At 36.6% G+C, this 14,552-nt stretch overlaps 2 protein-coding genes across 3 annotated transcripts; one reads left to right on the forward strand and one right to left on the reverse strand.

Annotated features, from left to right (window-relative positions):
• Positions 1–2,165: 2,165 nt before the first annotated feature.
• On the reverse strand, positions 2,166–7,826 carry LOC125215241 (uncharacterized). 2 transcript variants are annotated; one of them, XM_089069311.1, is made up of 15 exons: positions 7,704–7,826; positions 7,330–7,631; positions 6,564–6,675; positions 6,348–6,470; positions 5,781–5,885; positions 5,124–5,207; positions 4,919–5,034; positions 4,436–4,537; positions 4,228–4,341; positions 4,053–4,109; positions 3,576–3,642; positions 3,393–3,446; positions 3,190–3,264; positions 2,637–2,672; positions 2,166–2,551 (listed from the first exon to the last, which is right to left on the reverse strand). In XM_089069311.1, exons 2-15 carry the CDS (start codon positions 7,380–7,382, stop codon positions 2,462–2,464), a joined length of 1,188 nt encoding a protein of 395 aa, XP_088925437.1. In that variant the 5' UTR covers positions 7,383–7,631; positions 7,704–7,826; the 3' UTR covers positions 2,166–2,461. The 2 variants fall into 2 exon arrangements, with proteins under 2 accessions (XP_088925437.1, XP_047972560.1); XM_048116603.2 differs by lacking the exon at positions 7,704–7,826 and adding an exon at positions 6,770–6,913 and having other exon boundaries at positions 7,330–7,583.
• Positions 7,813–11,413, forward strand: LOC125214101 (ruBisCO large subunit-binding protein subunit alpha). Its single transcript, XM_048114982.2, has 8 exons — positions 7,813–7,952; positions 8,056–8,248; positions 8,855–8,976; positions 9,153–9,360; positions 9,724–9,869; positions 9,967–10,273; positions 10,409–10,860; positions 10,965–11,413. The coding sequence occupies exons 1-8, from the start codon at positions 7,896–7,898 to the stop codon at positions 11,259–11,261; spliced, it is 1,782 nt and encodes a 593-aa protein (XP_047970939.1). The 5' UTR covers positions 7,813–7,895; the 3' UTR covers positions 11,262–11,413.
• Positions 11,414–14,552: the final 3,139 nt, after the last annotated feature.

The raw sequence follows: 14,552 nt of genomic DNA on the forward strand, positions 1-14,552 counted from the left end.
CAACTAACTGATAGCAAATTTGCACTACTATCTTGTGCATCACTAAATAAACTTTTTTTTAACTTTCATTGCAAAACATCCTTAATCTATTAATTTCAACCCAAGCTATCAAGTGTTCAAGTGTATTGAAATACACGCAACCAAATCTTTCATTTTTACTATGAACTATTACAGACTACATGTTAAAAAGTACGTAGAGAAATATTTATCAAATGTGGAAAAGAGAATTATCATAGAAAAATATCTACAGATAAAATTCATTAGAGAAAGTAGTAATATTTGATCGGTGTATAATAGAGAATGGAGGGTTGATATGTGATGTTTTGTGCATAGTACTATTATTGGGCTAGAATTGAATGTAGGGGAGAGACAGCCACACACATATCTCTGAAAAAACGAACAAGAATTTATGGGCGAATTAAATAAAATCCCAACATGTCACATGCCAAGTTAGAGGTAGTAGGGTTGGGCATTGGCTTAAAACCCCTATTACTCTCAATTCTGTCAAGGACTAAAGATGGCCCTATTACATTATTGCTTCAAGAAAAAAAACGCAATATGTAAAGAGCAAATTCTGAAATTTTAGGTGACAATCATTTCTAATCACGATCCTTTATTTCTAAGTATTACTGTTACCTTTTCTTCTTTAGTGCAATACACCATCCACCAAATTCCATTTTTCCTGTGTTTGACAAACACTAATATAGTTACTTAAGTAGATCCCAAGGGAAATGACAGAGAAAAATAACATTCAAGATCACAACTTTTAAATATACTGTACTAATTTAAAGACTTGTTCGACATCATCTAATCGCCTTGAGCTTGAATTCAAATTTTCTTTCAATATTATCGAAGTGGAGATAACTTGAGAGAAAGTGAAAGAACATTTCATGTCCCAGGTCGGATACATGATGAAGCAGCAAGTATTTTCCCAACAAAAACATAATGCGAATTTGAGTAAGTTGAACGCAAAAACCATAGCAATCGTGGTTATCAACACAATTTTTCATGTTTGGTGTATTACAAGAGAATCGGTGTGGGTTGTGTTTTAGTAGTAATGATTTAGTGATGTCCAAATGGTTAAGGCGGCAGGTTCTAATTAGACATTCCGTTAGCTCTTCAGGTGTATTGGCCTGCATAATATTGCAAGTCATTGAGAAAGAGAGTGATAGAGTAAATCAAATGAATAAGCTTGAATGCCGAGTGAATGACCATAAAAACAATGAGTTTTACCTGAGCCCAGAACAAGGCTGGTCACTCGACTCGCAACACTTGAGGATCCAATATCAACACAAAGTTGTAAATTACTTGAAAGTGCCACTCACAGTAAATTGAGCTCCATCATCACATTCACACAGATATTACTATATCTTCTTAAATAAAAGGTACATGTCAGTTAAACTCTATTTTCCCAAGCACAATTTGAAGAACATGATGGAAACTAAGTAAAATGCACAGTTAAATTTCTTTCCAACTGGAATGACAGCATACCATAACATAAGACAACTGGAACTACTTGATAGTATTATTCATATTTATTATGTTCTCTCAGATAACTTGAAGTCACACGAAATTATTAATTTCAAGGACCCCATAGCTCCCAACTTTTCTCTGCTAATGAATGCCTAGCGCAAGCAATGAAAGAGAATGTGAACAGAAAAGTTAAAGACAGTGTCCCATAAGTAAGCTCTGTTATATGATACCTCGAGGTAGTTCTTGACCAACCAGGAATGCCTTTTTCCCAACACTCTGCTTGACTATCCATCAGTCTTGAGAAACATATTGTATGATATCCATATTGTGGCAAGAGATTCATGATATCATCTATCAATTGTAATTGTTACTCAATATTGGGGGAAAGTTATTTCATTTGCTTCCTCAGAAATGAGCTGGGACCCAATCACCTGAAACATTGTTATGATATGCCATGTCGAATTTCCTAATCTTGACTGGTCATAGTCAGATTGCCAACCAGTTTCTGATTGATCATAATCCAGAGGTTCCGAGACATCAAAGTATTCATCTGGTGGATCATTCAATCCCACAAGACTTGAGTGTTCAGAAGGTGTTTTAAGTGATTCTTCCTCCATATCCTCACTAATGATTTGACGCACATAACAAAGCTTTGATGCGTAGTTATAATATAATATAATATAGAAAATATAGGATCAACCCCTGGTTTAATATCGATCACTGGAACAGAAACATAGAATAGCACTTGGAAAAGATTCAGGTAAACAATTCTACATACCTGCTCCCAACACGCGCTCTTAAACATCATCTAATTCTAATGGTTATTTTACACTAATCTTAATGTGGGCAATCTACGCCTTGTGAAAAGCTGCATCCCACAGAAAGAATTAGACTACAAAACAGCACTCGAGAATCTGAGATGATAGGAAAGTAAAGGAAAATGACATGCGATATACACACAATAGGGCAGGGCTGGCTGGCCGTCGCATTATCCTACACCTGGGAGTAAGTATGACTTGTCTGCAGTAGAAAGCCGATCCTGAAAAACCCTCCACTCATTTCTGCATCTCTCTCGTACCTATGATATGATGAAACGAAACAAAAACACTGCAAAGTTATAGTGGTACTCAAACCAAGCTATACATAGTTATGGATGTACATACCCCTTGCCATGGAGCTTTTCCATCATCAGACTCTCCCTGCGGATTTAAATAAATTTGACTTTAGTGACACTTCCAACGACATTTCTGAGTAAGTAGTGAAAGAATGGCTTATGATATGACACACCAAAGGAAAACCAGGTAACTATGCTTATCAACAAGTGGCAAGGTAAAGAGGATAGTTATTGTCGAGTACAAACGTTTAGAAGGAGCAAAAGCATCCCACAAATCCTAAACATTTGAAAGCCTGATTGACTGTTAAATTTTAATCACAAACTGTCACATCCCAACTATTGAGCATTAAATCTGGTCTCTATCTAACTCCCCTACACACAAAATAGCCAAATTTTTTGGCCCAAAGTAATGTCCTTATCAAACTGATCTCTACTAAGTATAGTAGTTTCAAACTGATCTCTACTGAATATAAACAGTAGTTCCAATGTGATGGTATAATACACTTTAGAGCTAAAATACACATTCAAGAAAACTGATTTAGACAAAAAGATCCAGCAAGTAGGTTGGAAGATTAAGCTGTTAGCAAGGTGTATTTCTAAACCTGATTTCCAAGTGATGGAATCACTTGATGAACAATCCATTGTGAGTCAACGACACCAATTTTTTCATGTGCAGGCTGCAGGGAAAAACACAAGTGACAATGAGATTGACCAAGGAGGTAGAAATTGTGAGCCACCCATGTTGAAAAACAAATTCAAGATAAAACAGGAGTGACTGCCCACACACATAGAGATAGAAACTAACATCAACACATCTTCTTAATGCAAAATCCAATCCCCATCCATGTACCAAATCATTCTGCAAGTGCAAGATTATAAAGAGTTAGGGTTAAATAACAATCTCTACCGAGAAGTTCTGAAATAAACAAGAAAATCATGTGGGCAAGACTTGAGAGGCAGAGTGGTATTCCGCCAATTTGACAAACACCTGAATCATATGCCAAACACATTTCCAAGCTTCACGTGAAAATACTGGAGCCATGATTTCTACGAAGCTGCAAAATGATAAGATACAAATTATTATAGTGACACTTGCCAGATGAAAATGTCCAGGTCAGGAGTTAAATTAAAATATACAGATATGTAAATCTCTATGCGGCAAGGGAAATTAACAGCTTACAAAATGGTTCAAAGAGAGGTCTAATTTTAAACCCTTCACAAATTTTATATAGTGAGGAATGTTCTTGAATTAAGAGGCACCCTTTCCTCTCACCATAACAGAATTTCAAAGAAAAGTTCCAAACATTATCTATATGGATATTATCCTCTTGAATATCGATTTGGTACAGAATATCACAGTTGATGGTGTTACCCAGGAATTCCACACAAACACGGTTCAATGCATATACAGATGCATGCAGAAACAAAAGAAAGATAGAAATGCATATTCACTGAAAGTACTTACGCTGCACATGGAGGCAAGAGAGGATCACTGCACCACCCTGGTTTCTCCTCGGTATCCCTGTTTATCAATCAACTTGCATTTTCACAAATACATATCTTCTCTTTGCTAGGAAAGAGGTTAATGTAGAAAAGAAAGGGTAGGGGAGGTTGGGGCTGAACTGTAAATCAGTACTTACTTGTGAACTTCTCTGTCACCTCTCCTCTTAGTCATCTGCCATGTAAGTCCATTGTTGGGTTCAAGACCTGGTTGGGAGATCTCTAATCCATGTTTTTTAACTAACAGAATATACCTACAAAGTTGAGAAAGTAACAGATAAAGTGATGGGAAAAAGGTTGTCATATACATGACCTGAAATTTTTGGAACAATAGAAGAAGGTTATTACTTATCAGCATTGAAGTGTTCAACTCCAAGATCTTCATCCCAAATGAAAATGTAATCATAAGCTGATACAACATTTGGATGTAAAAACCTCTTTGCATACCACCTGTATAAGCCGAAAACATGGAAGTTGAAAGAAGTGGAGAGATTTAGTCTAATATTCCCCCCCCCCCCCCCCCCCAAAAAAAAAAAAAAAAAAAAAACAAGATAGGTTCTACTATAATTCTTAATTTTATCAGATATGTCTAATAATGAATGAACAAGAGGTAATCAGCTTTTGCTAAATCTCCTCTATCAGGTTACAAAATTGTGTAATGGAATTAGTCAGAAAGATATTTAAAAAGTGAGTTTAAACATTGACAGGCACCAACAAACTTGCTATTTTAGCATAATAAAGTGTGATCCCTTCAGAACACACCACATAGGTTTCCAAAATGATACTTAATAGAAAAGGCCCAGAATCTAGCAAAAACCTGGAGATTATTACCACTTTGTTTGTTTCCTTGCACTGACATGTATGGCTTGATGTGACCACTCTAACTGATCCCATTCACTGGCTCGACCATCATAATGAAAAAGCAGTATTTGAAAATCCTCAGAGAACTACAGAATTATACCAAAACTAAAATTTAATATAATTGCTCTCAAGGGTAAGAAAAGACATGCTATAATATGATAACATTCTAAATAACCTTTTTCACTGCTGCATCAATATGGTACATCTGTTCAAAACCAACTGTAAACGTCACTAGGTACTTTGGTTTTCTTTTCAGATCCTGAGAATTCAAGCATGTAGATGTAAGCAAAATCCTATTGCATGAAATCTAGAGCAAGATATGTTTCACTATATGTTTATCTATATATAATTTTCTCTCCTTCAGAAATTCAAACACCGGTGCTGACTCATCTAACAAGGAGATGCATCCAACGTCATTTTCACGATCGAAGGTTGAAAATGGTTCTCTGTTTTTATTTTAAATAGGTTCTCATCCAAACGTCTCCCTATATTAATAGATGGATAGACGGTTAAAGTTTTTGAAGTTGCGGATATATGTTGATCCACCTACTAATGAAAGTTATATCGCAGCAATTTAATAACTACAACCATAAAACTGCATCAATATCAGGGGCACATAATTAGTGAAGCCATCAGTGATTGCCTACCAGTTCATCCCATGCGGCAAGTAGGCAGCAACCAATAAGTTAGTCAACTCAACAAATAATTGAAACCACCTAAGGCTGAGAGAATCTAAATACTCAGTGTGTTCAGAATGAAACATATATTATCCAGTAAAACACAGATTCACATAGACTTTTTGGGCTATCATCAATTTCAACTTTTTTATTACCTCTTTAGGGTCACCCCATAATCTCCGTAAATATAAGTCGGATTCTGAGACAACAATTCCTGGTGGCAAAGACTCCGCACCACGGGGATTTGTAGGAACATATATCTGAAATCCAAAAAGATGGTGGTTAAATACCCCCGCGCGAATATTAAACCAATCGTGGAATAAATATGAACATTGTGAAACAAACGATGCAAGCTATGACAACACATTAATTTTTCAGAAATAGATTGAACACCGATTTCAGTGATCTGGAAAGAGCAAGCTTATGCATGTAACCCCTGTAAATTAGGTGGTCAAACATAAGGGTGCAAACGCTTTACCTTAGGTTTAATCAGTGCAAATGAAAATGCAATATAACAATGACAAGCATAGCCACTTCGTGTCGGCTTTTAACTTGTTACAAGCCAGGGAAGAAACACTGTGTGCTATCCAAAAGATTAGTTGTGTTCATGTAGACTAGTACAGGCAGCTGAAAATAGATCAATGAATACAGCCATTGCTAATCTTCAAATAAACCAGAAATTTGTCACAAGAGTATGAAGAACATATTAAAAAAAATCAGACCTTAGGTGTCGAATGACTACTTCTGGTACCATGATTTTCTGGAAAACTTCTATTAGTAGAACTATGAGGATATTCTGTGAATGCTATGTCTAGAGATGTCATTAAACTTGAAGGTAGATTAATCTGCCAGAAAAAGACAGACAATAAGGATGGAGTATAATGAACCTAATTGGTGATGGTGACACACATCAAGTTACTGGGTAATTTAGAGCATACCTTACTTAAGTAAACAGATGGAAACGAAGCACCTATAAAATATCCCAGGACCATTCCCATGATTGTTGTTAATAGAAGTCGCGCAGTGTCATTTGATCTCCTTAAGACCCCACTGCGTAAGCAAAGAAACTATTCCATGTAAGCGACCCATTTACATATGTAGCAGTTTATACAACTTCGTAGAGCAACATAACATCCATACAAACCTGCGATGTGAGGTTCCCATTATGATGAAAAGAGTCGCTCAACTCAAATCTAAGGAAAAGCCTACGATTCAATAAACTCAAACAGAATACACTGAAGTTGCCTCTTCAATAATAACTTGATTTTGCTCCATACAAATTGGATTCCTACAAAGCATCAAACTTTTGCATCACTCGAGACCTAGAAGACTATCATTTCCAATCATTTAGCAGGTGTCACCACAAAAACAACAAATCACCAAAAAGCAGAAAAAATAGTAACTTCAAATGTTCATTTTCAGCATTTATCACAACAAAACAACAGCATTGCTCAAGTTTCTATTTTCCGAAAACTGCTCCTCCAAAAGCTGCTGCCGCAGTACGCACCACGTCCAGCGCTATCAGAAATCAATCGATACAGTGACACAAACACACTCGACACTGATCGGAATGTTGATTTTTCAGACTCGTAGCAGCATTACGAATTACATAAATCTTAAACCCAAGCTTCTTATTCCAAACATACAGTAGAAAACTCAAGTGTCACTAATGTGCCTAGATTATCACTGGAAACACCGAAATACCTTCCCAATTCCGTCTCCTTGTGAAGATCGATCACTACAAGCCCCAGATGCATAAGAATCAGAAACAAATTTCAACAGAAAAATACTATGATACGGAAAAAGGAAGGGATTATATCATAGAGTAGCTCAGAATTTGAAATGCGTGTGATTGTAGAGAGAAGATAAAGTAGAGTTAGGAGATTGCTACGAATGCCGTCGCCATCCGATGGAGAGACACTCAATGATCAAAGAGATTGTATGTTTGATATGGTTAGAGAATGCCGGTGGAAATTAGTTGAGATGAAGGTATTGCATATTAACCCCTGTAAATTACAGATATTACAACAGGTCCTCCAATTTAAGATTAATTATAGTTTATGAAAAATCAAACGCACTGTGCGAGAATTATAGAAATGGCTGAATGGTTCTCGAAATTGAATATAGGTAGAATCTTCTGGAACATCTCACCTCACTCTCTCTCTATAAGCCCTAGTTTGTCAGACCTCACTCACTCCCACCAAACCCCTAACAGAACCCTCATTTCTTCTTCTATCTCCTAATTCCGCAAAAGCTCTCATTCTGCAGAAATGGCGTCGGCAAATGCAATCTCTACAGCCTCCATCCTCCCTTCCTCCTCTAAGCAGGTGCCGCACTTGCAAACTTTTTCTGTTTATTTTGATTGGTTGACCTCTGTTTTTTTTTTCCCTATGTATGTTAATTTTGTTTATTCATTTCGGTGTGTTTTAGGATGGATTGAAGAATAGGAAGGTGAACCAGTTGTTGCAGCAGGGGCAGAGGATCGGGCAGAAGCAGTCCAGGAATCGGTTTGTTGTGAGGGCCAATGCAAAGGAGATCGCTTTTGATCAGAAATCACGGTCTGCAATGCAGACCGGGATCGATAAGCTCGCCAGCGCTGTCGGCCTCACTCTTGGTCCCAGGGGTAATTTCTGGATAACTTGGTGTTGTTAGCACGTTTAGTTTGCTTCATTTTCTGTAAATTTGTGAATTCAATTGACTAATGGTGGGGTTGATTTTGGTCTTTGTTGTTTGACTTTATTTTCGGCATTATTATGAGGTGGGGTGAGAGAAAAATCATGTCTTTGATTGATATCTACATGGTTGATGTTCACCTTGATGATGATTTGGTACTAGACTGTAACTATTTTATTGTCGATGTTTTATGGTTAACTGCATAGCAGACTCTTGCTAGGGTGGTTTGTCTGTGTGGGAATGATAAGAATTGTGAATCGCCTTGTCTTGTGAAGCTTTTGTCGACAGAGTAGGGAGTCTAGGGACAAAGCAGGTTTCATTGTGCGATGATGTTAAACAATGCAAATTTGTCCTTTAGTGTAGTGGAGATAAAATATCTAGCAAATGATTTGTGATGCGGACTTTATGGAACTAGACCATATAAGCTGCCGTTATAATTGTTTGTTTGTGTTCTTGGCGAGCAGTGTTCTGCACTTTCTGGGTGCTGGTTAAGCTGGTGTGTGACTTGGTTCTTTGTGTTGTTACACCCAGTTTAAGTTTGATTAACTTCATGCAGGAAGGAATGTTGTCTTGGATGAGTTTGGGTCCCCTAAGGTGGTCAATGACGGGGTCACAATTGCTCGCGCCATTGAGTTGCCTGATGCTATGGAAAATGCTGGCGCAGCTTTGATTAGGGAGGTTAGTTCTTCATCTTTGGTCTTCTCTGGTATTGGAAAATCAGTTTACCATTTTTAGCATTCTGTCACTCTTACACAGAGGATTCAGAGCAAGCCATTTGTTGGTTGATTTTGACATAAATATCCGACCCTGCGTATGTTATTGAATCTGTTACTGAGTTTGCTTTTCATGTCAAGGTTGCTAGCAAGACAAATGATTCTGCCGGTGATGGGACTACTACTGCATCTGTTCTTGCACGTGAAATTGTCAAACTTGGCCTCCTCAGTGTTACATCTGGTGCTAATGCAGTTGCTGTAAAGAAAGGCATTGATAAGACCGTGCAGGGTTTGGTTGATGAACTCGAAAAGAAGGCTAGGCCTGTCAAGGGTCGGGATGATATTAAAGGTATTGCATTCATCACTCATGAGGTTGCACCTGTCATGTTCATATGGTGTTCTTCGGATGATGTCACTACATATAAAAACTAGTACTCCCTCCGTCCCAACTAAGTTGAGTCATATTCCTTTTTGGGACGTCCCAACAAAGTTGAGTCATTTCTTTTTTTGACAAAAACAAAACATATAACCACTCTTACTTTACTCCATCACCTACTTTACTCTCTCTTATCTCTCCTACTTTTTTCCTCTTCTATTTTATCTTATTATCATTTAACACATTTTCTTAATCTGTGTGTCCAAAAGAAGGGACCCAACTTAGTTGGGACGGAGGGAGTAGTTCCTATGCTGACTTTTTTTGCTGTTGTTGCAGCCATTGCCTCCATCTCTGCTGGGAACGATGAGACAATTGGGACAATGATTGCTGATGCAATTGACAAGGTTGGGCCGGATGGTGTTCTATCCATTGAGTCATCTTCCTCATTTGAGACCACTGTCGATGTAGAAGAAGGAATGGAGGTATGCATGTGTGTGTGAGCATGTGCTGTGTCTATCTGGTGTTGTGTTTTTTATCATGTTAAAGTGCTTTACCAATGCTGGTATTTTCTAACCACAGATTGACAGAGGATATATCTCTCCGCAATTTGTCACAAACCCTGAGAAGCTGAGTGTTGAGTTTGAGAATGCTAGGGTATTAGTTACAGACCAGAAGATCTCAGCAATCAAGGACATCATTCCTTTGTTAGAGAAAACTACCCAGTTAAGGGCACCTTTACTCATTATTGCTGAAGATGTCACTGGAGAAGCTTTGGCAACTCTCGTTGTAAACAAGCTCCGAGGTATTGTGAATGTGGCTGCCATCAAAGCCCCTGGATTTGGAGAACGGAGGAAAGCTCTTCTCCAGGATATTGCTATTTTGACTGGTATGTCACATGTAGATGAATATGTGTTGTGTAAAAAAACAAGGGGGTTCCACAGGCAGCCGAGCTTGGAACATCATTTCATGTCTCCCCTGAGGATCTTGTGCTAGTTTTTAATTCAGTTTTCCTTTGTTGCAGGAGCCGAGTATCAAGCTACTGATTTGGGATTGCGCGTGGAAGACACCGATATCGACCAGCTTGGTGTAGCTAGAAAGATAACCATTACCAAGGACTCCACAACACTAATCGCAGATGCTGCATCCAAGGATGAGCTGCAATCTAGAATTGCTCAGCTTAAAAGGGAGTTGTCTGAGACTGACTCTGTTTACGACTCTGAGAAACTTGCTGAGAGAATTGCCAAGCTGTCTGGTGGTGTTGCTGTTATCAAAGTTGGTGCTGCAACAGAGACTGAGCTTGAAGACCGCAAGCTCCGCATCGAAGATGCCAAAAATGCAACATTTGCTGCCATTGAGGAAGGCATCGTGCCCGGTGGCGGAGCTGCATTGGTTCATCTCTCAACTTACGTCCCAGCGATCAAGGACAAGCTTGAAGATGCCGATGAGCGGCTTGGTGCTGATATCATACAAAAGGTGACAACTGCTTCACTTGTTAATATATGACACAGAAAGTTGTTTATACAGTATTTGTTAGATGTCATTAAAATGAGAACGAATATATTGCAATGTAATTGCAGGCTTTAGTAGCGCCAGCAGCTTTGATTGCCCAAAACGCTGGGGTGGAAGGCGAGGTAGTCGTGGAAAAAGTGAGGGCCAATGAATGGGAGTTTGGTTACAACGCGCTGACTGATTCTTATGAGAACTTGGTAGAATCAGGAGTGATCGACCCAGCTAAGGTGACAAGATGTGCGCTGCAAAATGCAGCTTCAGTTGCTGGAATGGTGCTCACCACACAAGCCATTGTCGTCGAGAAACCGAAGCCTAAAGCTCCAGTCCCTGCCGGGCAGCCACCGGCAGGCAGCTACTCAGTCTAATCTGGGAAAATTTTAGGTGAGGAGAGGGATTGTTTTGGTGTGTTTTTCAAGTGAGCTGAATTTCGTATGTTGTTCCACATCAATCTACCTGTTTAGCTGACTTCATATTGTAGTGTTGTATACTCCTAATAAAATTGCTTTTTGCATTCTCACCTGCTATTTATTGAAATCTCTTCTTGTCCCCACATCGATAAATTGGTAATTCTAACTCTTATAATCCTTTTTCCATATGAAGCTTTTAAAGGGGGTGAATGGTCTATTTTTAACGTGGTATCAAAGTGAACTCAAATTGGAGATGAATCATTCTGTTTCTAGTTTGAAAGTCTGATGATATTGTTTGTTGAATATATACTTTGGTATTAGGATTACGAATTTACCATTAAACAATTTAAAAGATAAATAATAGGCTTCTCTTAGAAAAAAAAAACACTGTTTATTTCTTGACAAAATCAAAGAATATATGTACTTTTGTCATCTTTTATTATTTTCCTCAACTTTACAACCTGAAAATGATTTCACATGGAATCTCTTTTGAATCTTTTCTAATGTGTAATGGAAACATAAATCTAGGAAGTAACTTGTCAACTAATTTTGTTGGAGTGGGAGCCACTCACATAGTATTATTTGTTTGAATCTTTGGCTAACAATCATTTATTTACATGTGACTTTCTTTCAATAATCTGTGTGGGCGAGCATTAAGTTATCACTGCTATTTTGCATCTCACTTTTTAAAAAAAAAAATTAATTGACCCCAAATTAATGCACCGGAAATGACGCCCTAGTGCAAAATTTAATCATTACTTTTTATAAACAAATTTAATTTTAATATTTGTGGTTTATAACTTTGTTAGCAGTTCAATATCTCATCGCACTACCAAAATACAATATCAAGGTTATATTGAGTATTACTCCCTTCGTCCGCTATTAGGAGTCTCATTCCTTGGCGGCACAAGTTTTAAGAAATGTTAAGAAAAGTGGATGGAAAAAGGTTAGTGGAATAGGGGTCTCCACTTGTATATATTAGTGTTAAATGAAATGTGAGTTAGTTAGGTTAAGGTGAGACCCTATTACCATTTATGGTAAAAGTGAACCGGGACTCTTATTCGCGGACGAACTAAAATAGGAAAACGGGACTCCTATTCGCGAAAAGAGGGAGTATGAAGTAGTATGTGAAGCTTTACCAAAATATCCAAAAAAAACCCAGTCATATGTGTCCAATATAATTTTTCCTTTTATTTTCACTAACGGTCCCATACTTTTTATTTAGAATGTTTTTGGCGTGGGAAGCCAACACTTGAAAACTTTAAAGAGTCACGTTTGTGTGAAAGCTATGGAAATTGAATGCCATGGCCCATAATTTTCAATTCCCATCTTAATGGTCCTATCAATTCATCTTTTTAAATCTATCAATCCTTGTGTTTGGAGAACAAATATTTTGATTAATTATCAGTGACACTCCATCAATTCTGCTATAAAAAAATTGAAAAAATGTAAAGCATCATTTATTTCAAATTGAGCACTTATAAGTTATACGGGACCTGGATTTAGTAGTAGTTAAGCCTAAAACATAGGAATATGTATTTTTCTACATAGTCTCTAATTTTCTTAATATATGTTATTTAAATGCGAGCTACTGAGTAAAATAAGAGCTACTATAATAGTGATAAAATCACTTACAAAAATTTAATATGCAATCAAAGGCCATCGTGTATGTTTGTGGTGGTTTTTTTATGTGGGGTCCAATAATAATTTCTTGCGACTACGAGTTGATATGGAAATATGGAATAGATATCCGGTTGAAAACATAAATTGGTTTAACCCATGTTAGTATCTTTCAACTTATTAAATTTGTACAGACAACTGAGACACGACTACACTACCCACATGTATATGCATTACACCCATCCCTCCCTATAAAATTCCACTTTCACCCGCCCAAATTTTAAAAAAATGTAAAAAAATTAGACAAAAAATTAGTAAGTAGAATACTAATTCTATTTTTATATTAATTTTATAATCAAATATGAGTGTAATATTGCAGTAAAATAAAAAATTTAACTGCGAAGTCCATTTATTCACGATAAAATGCATGAGACTTGACGTGGCTATTATTTTAGAGGTTGTTTAGTACTAATATTTTATATTCTTTAAGATTAATTTTGACCTACATTATTTTGATCAATCACTAGCAGTACACATAGTTGTTTAGATTTCTTTTATTAGAATATATACTTTTTTCAGATAATAACCTAATATCACTGCATACTTTAAGAGTAATTAAGGTTTTCTTTTTTGCATATCAACCAAATTTTGTCTACACACTCAAGTAAGGCGTTCACTTATATATGCATATTAACCTAATATTGGCATACAATCATCTTTATTGGATAGGTTTTTGTCAACTCCAAAAACATACATAAAAATTTAAATCAAGGGTTTTTGTTTGGCCAATCTAGCATGAAGATTAGATAAAGATCAGCAATGCATATATAGGTTAGTATTTTTAGGCAGCTTCATTGCCAAATATTTGGTGACCCAAGCCAATAAAATTAAATTTTGTAAACTTCATTAATTAATTTTCACGCGCATATATGAGTTTTGTAGAATATTCAGATGGAAAGCATCCGGTGCTGAAAGAGCATGTATACTGTATTCGTTGTTTGACATTTTTAGAAGAACAAATGCAATTTTCTTATTTTTATACTATTATTTATTCAAATAACTAAACCAGCGGGAATAATTTTTATATGCACTGGACCCATTCATTATTTTATTAATCTTGGGAGTAGCATTTTTTTTGTTATGACAATTATATTTATTTTTAATTTTTAGTATGGTATTTATGTATATACATATAATCTTATTTGGTCAATTTAACATAAACTTTGCTTCAAATTAATTAGAGGATGGGAGTGAAAAATAAAGCAGCCGCCATTTTTTTGCTGGATTAAGTTGTGGCCATGAAACTAATTAATGCGTATACGCATTAATTTATCGATTATTTGGTGGCGTTTAAAGTTTAAACTATGTGTGTATGGAATAAAACTAAAGAATAAATTTTGCAACAACTTTTTGAATAGTTCTTATTCTCATACCAACATCTAATTTGATAGATTTCCACTTCTCCATCAACCCGGAATCGGAAAACAAACAAAAGTTTTAGTTATATATTTAAAACTAAAAAAGTTTCTTACTTATGGAGGCAAAATAGATTTCGTAGTTGTTTTGTCCGAGCACAAAATCTAATCGAAAACATCTAGAATACATTTGATTCTGTGCTTTTTTTACTTC

This window comes from Salvia hispanica, chromosome 3 (assembly GCF_029641045.1).
Source record: "Salvia hispanica isolate PSC_SH4W2 chromosome 3, Shi_PSC_v1, whole genome shotgun sequence".
Taxonomy (NCBI): Eukaryota; Viridiplantae; Streptophyta; class Magnoliopsida; order Lamiales; family Lamiaceae; genus Salvia; species Salvia hispanica.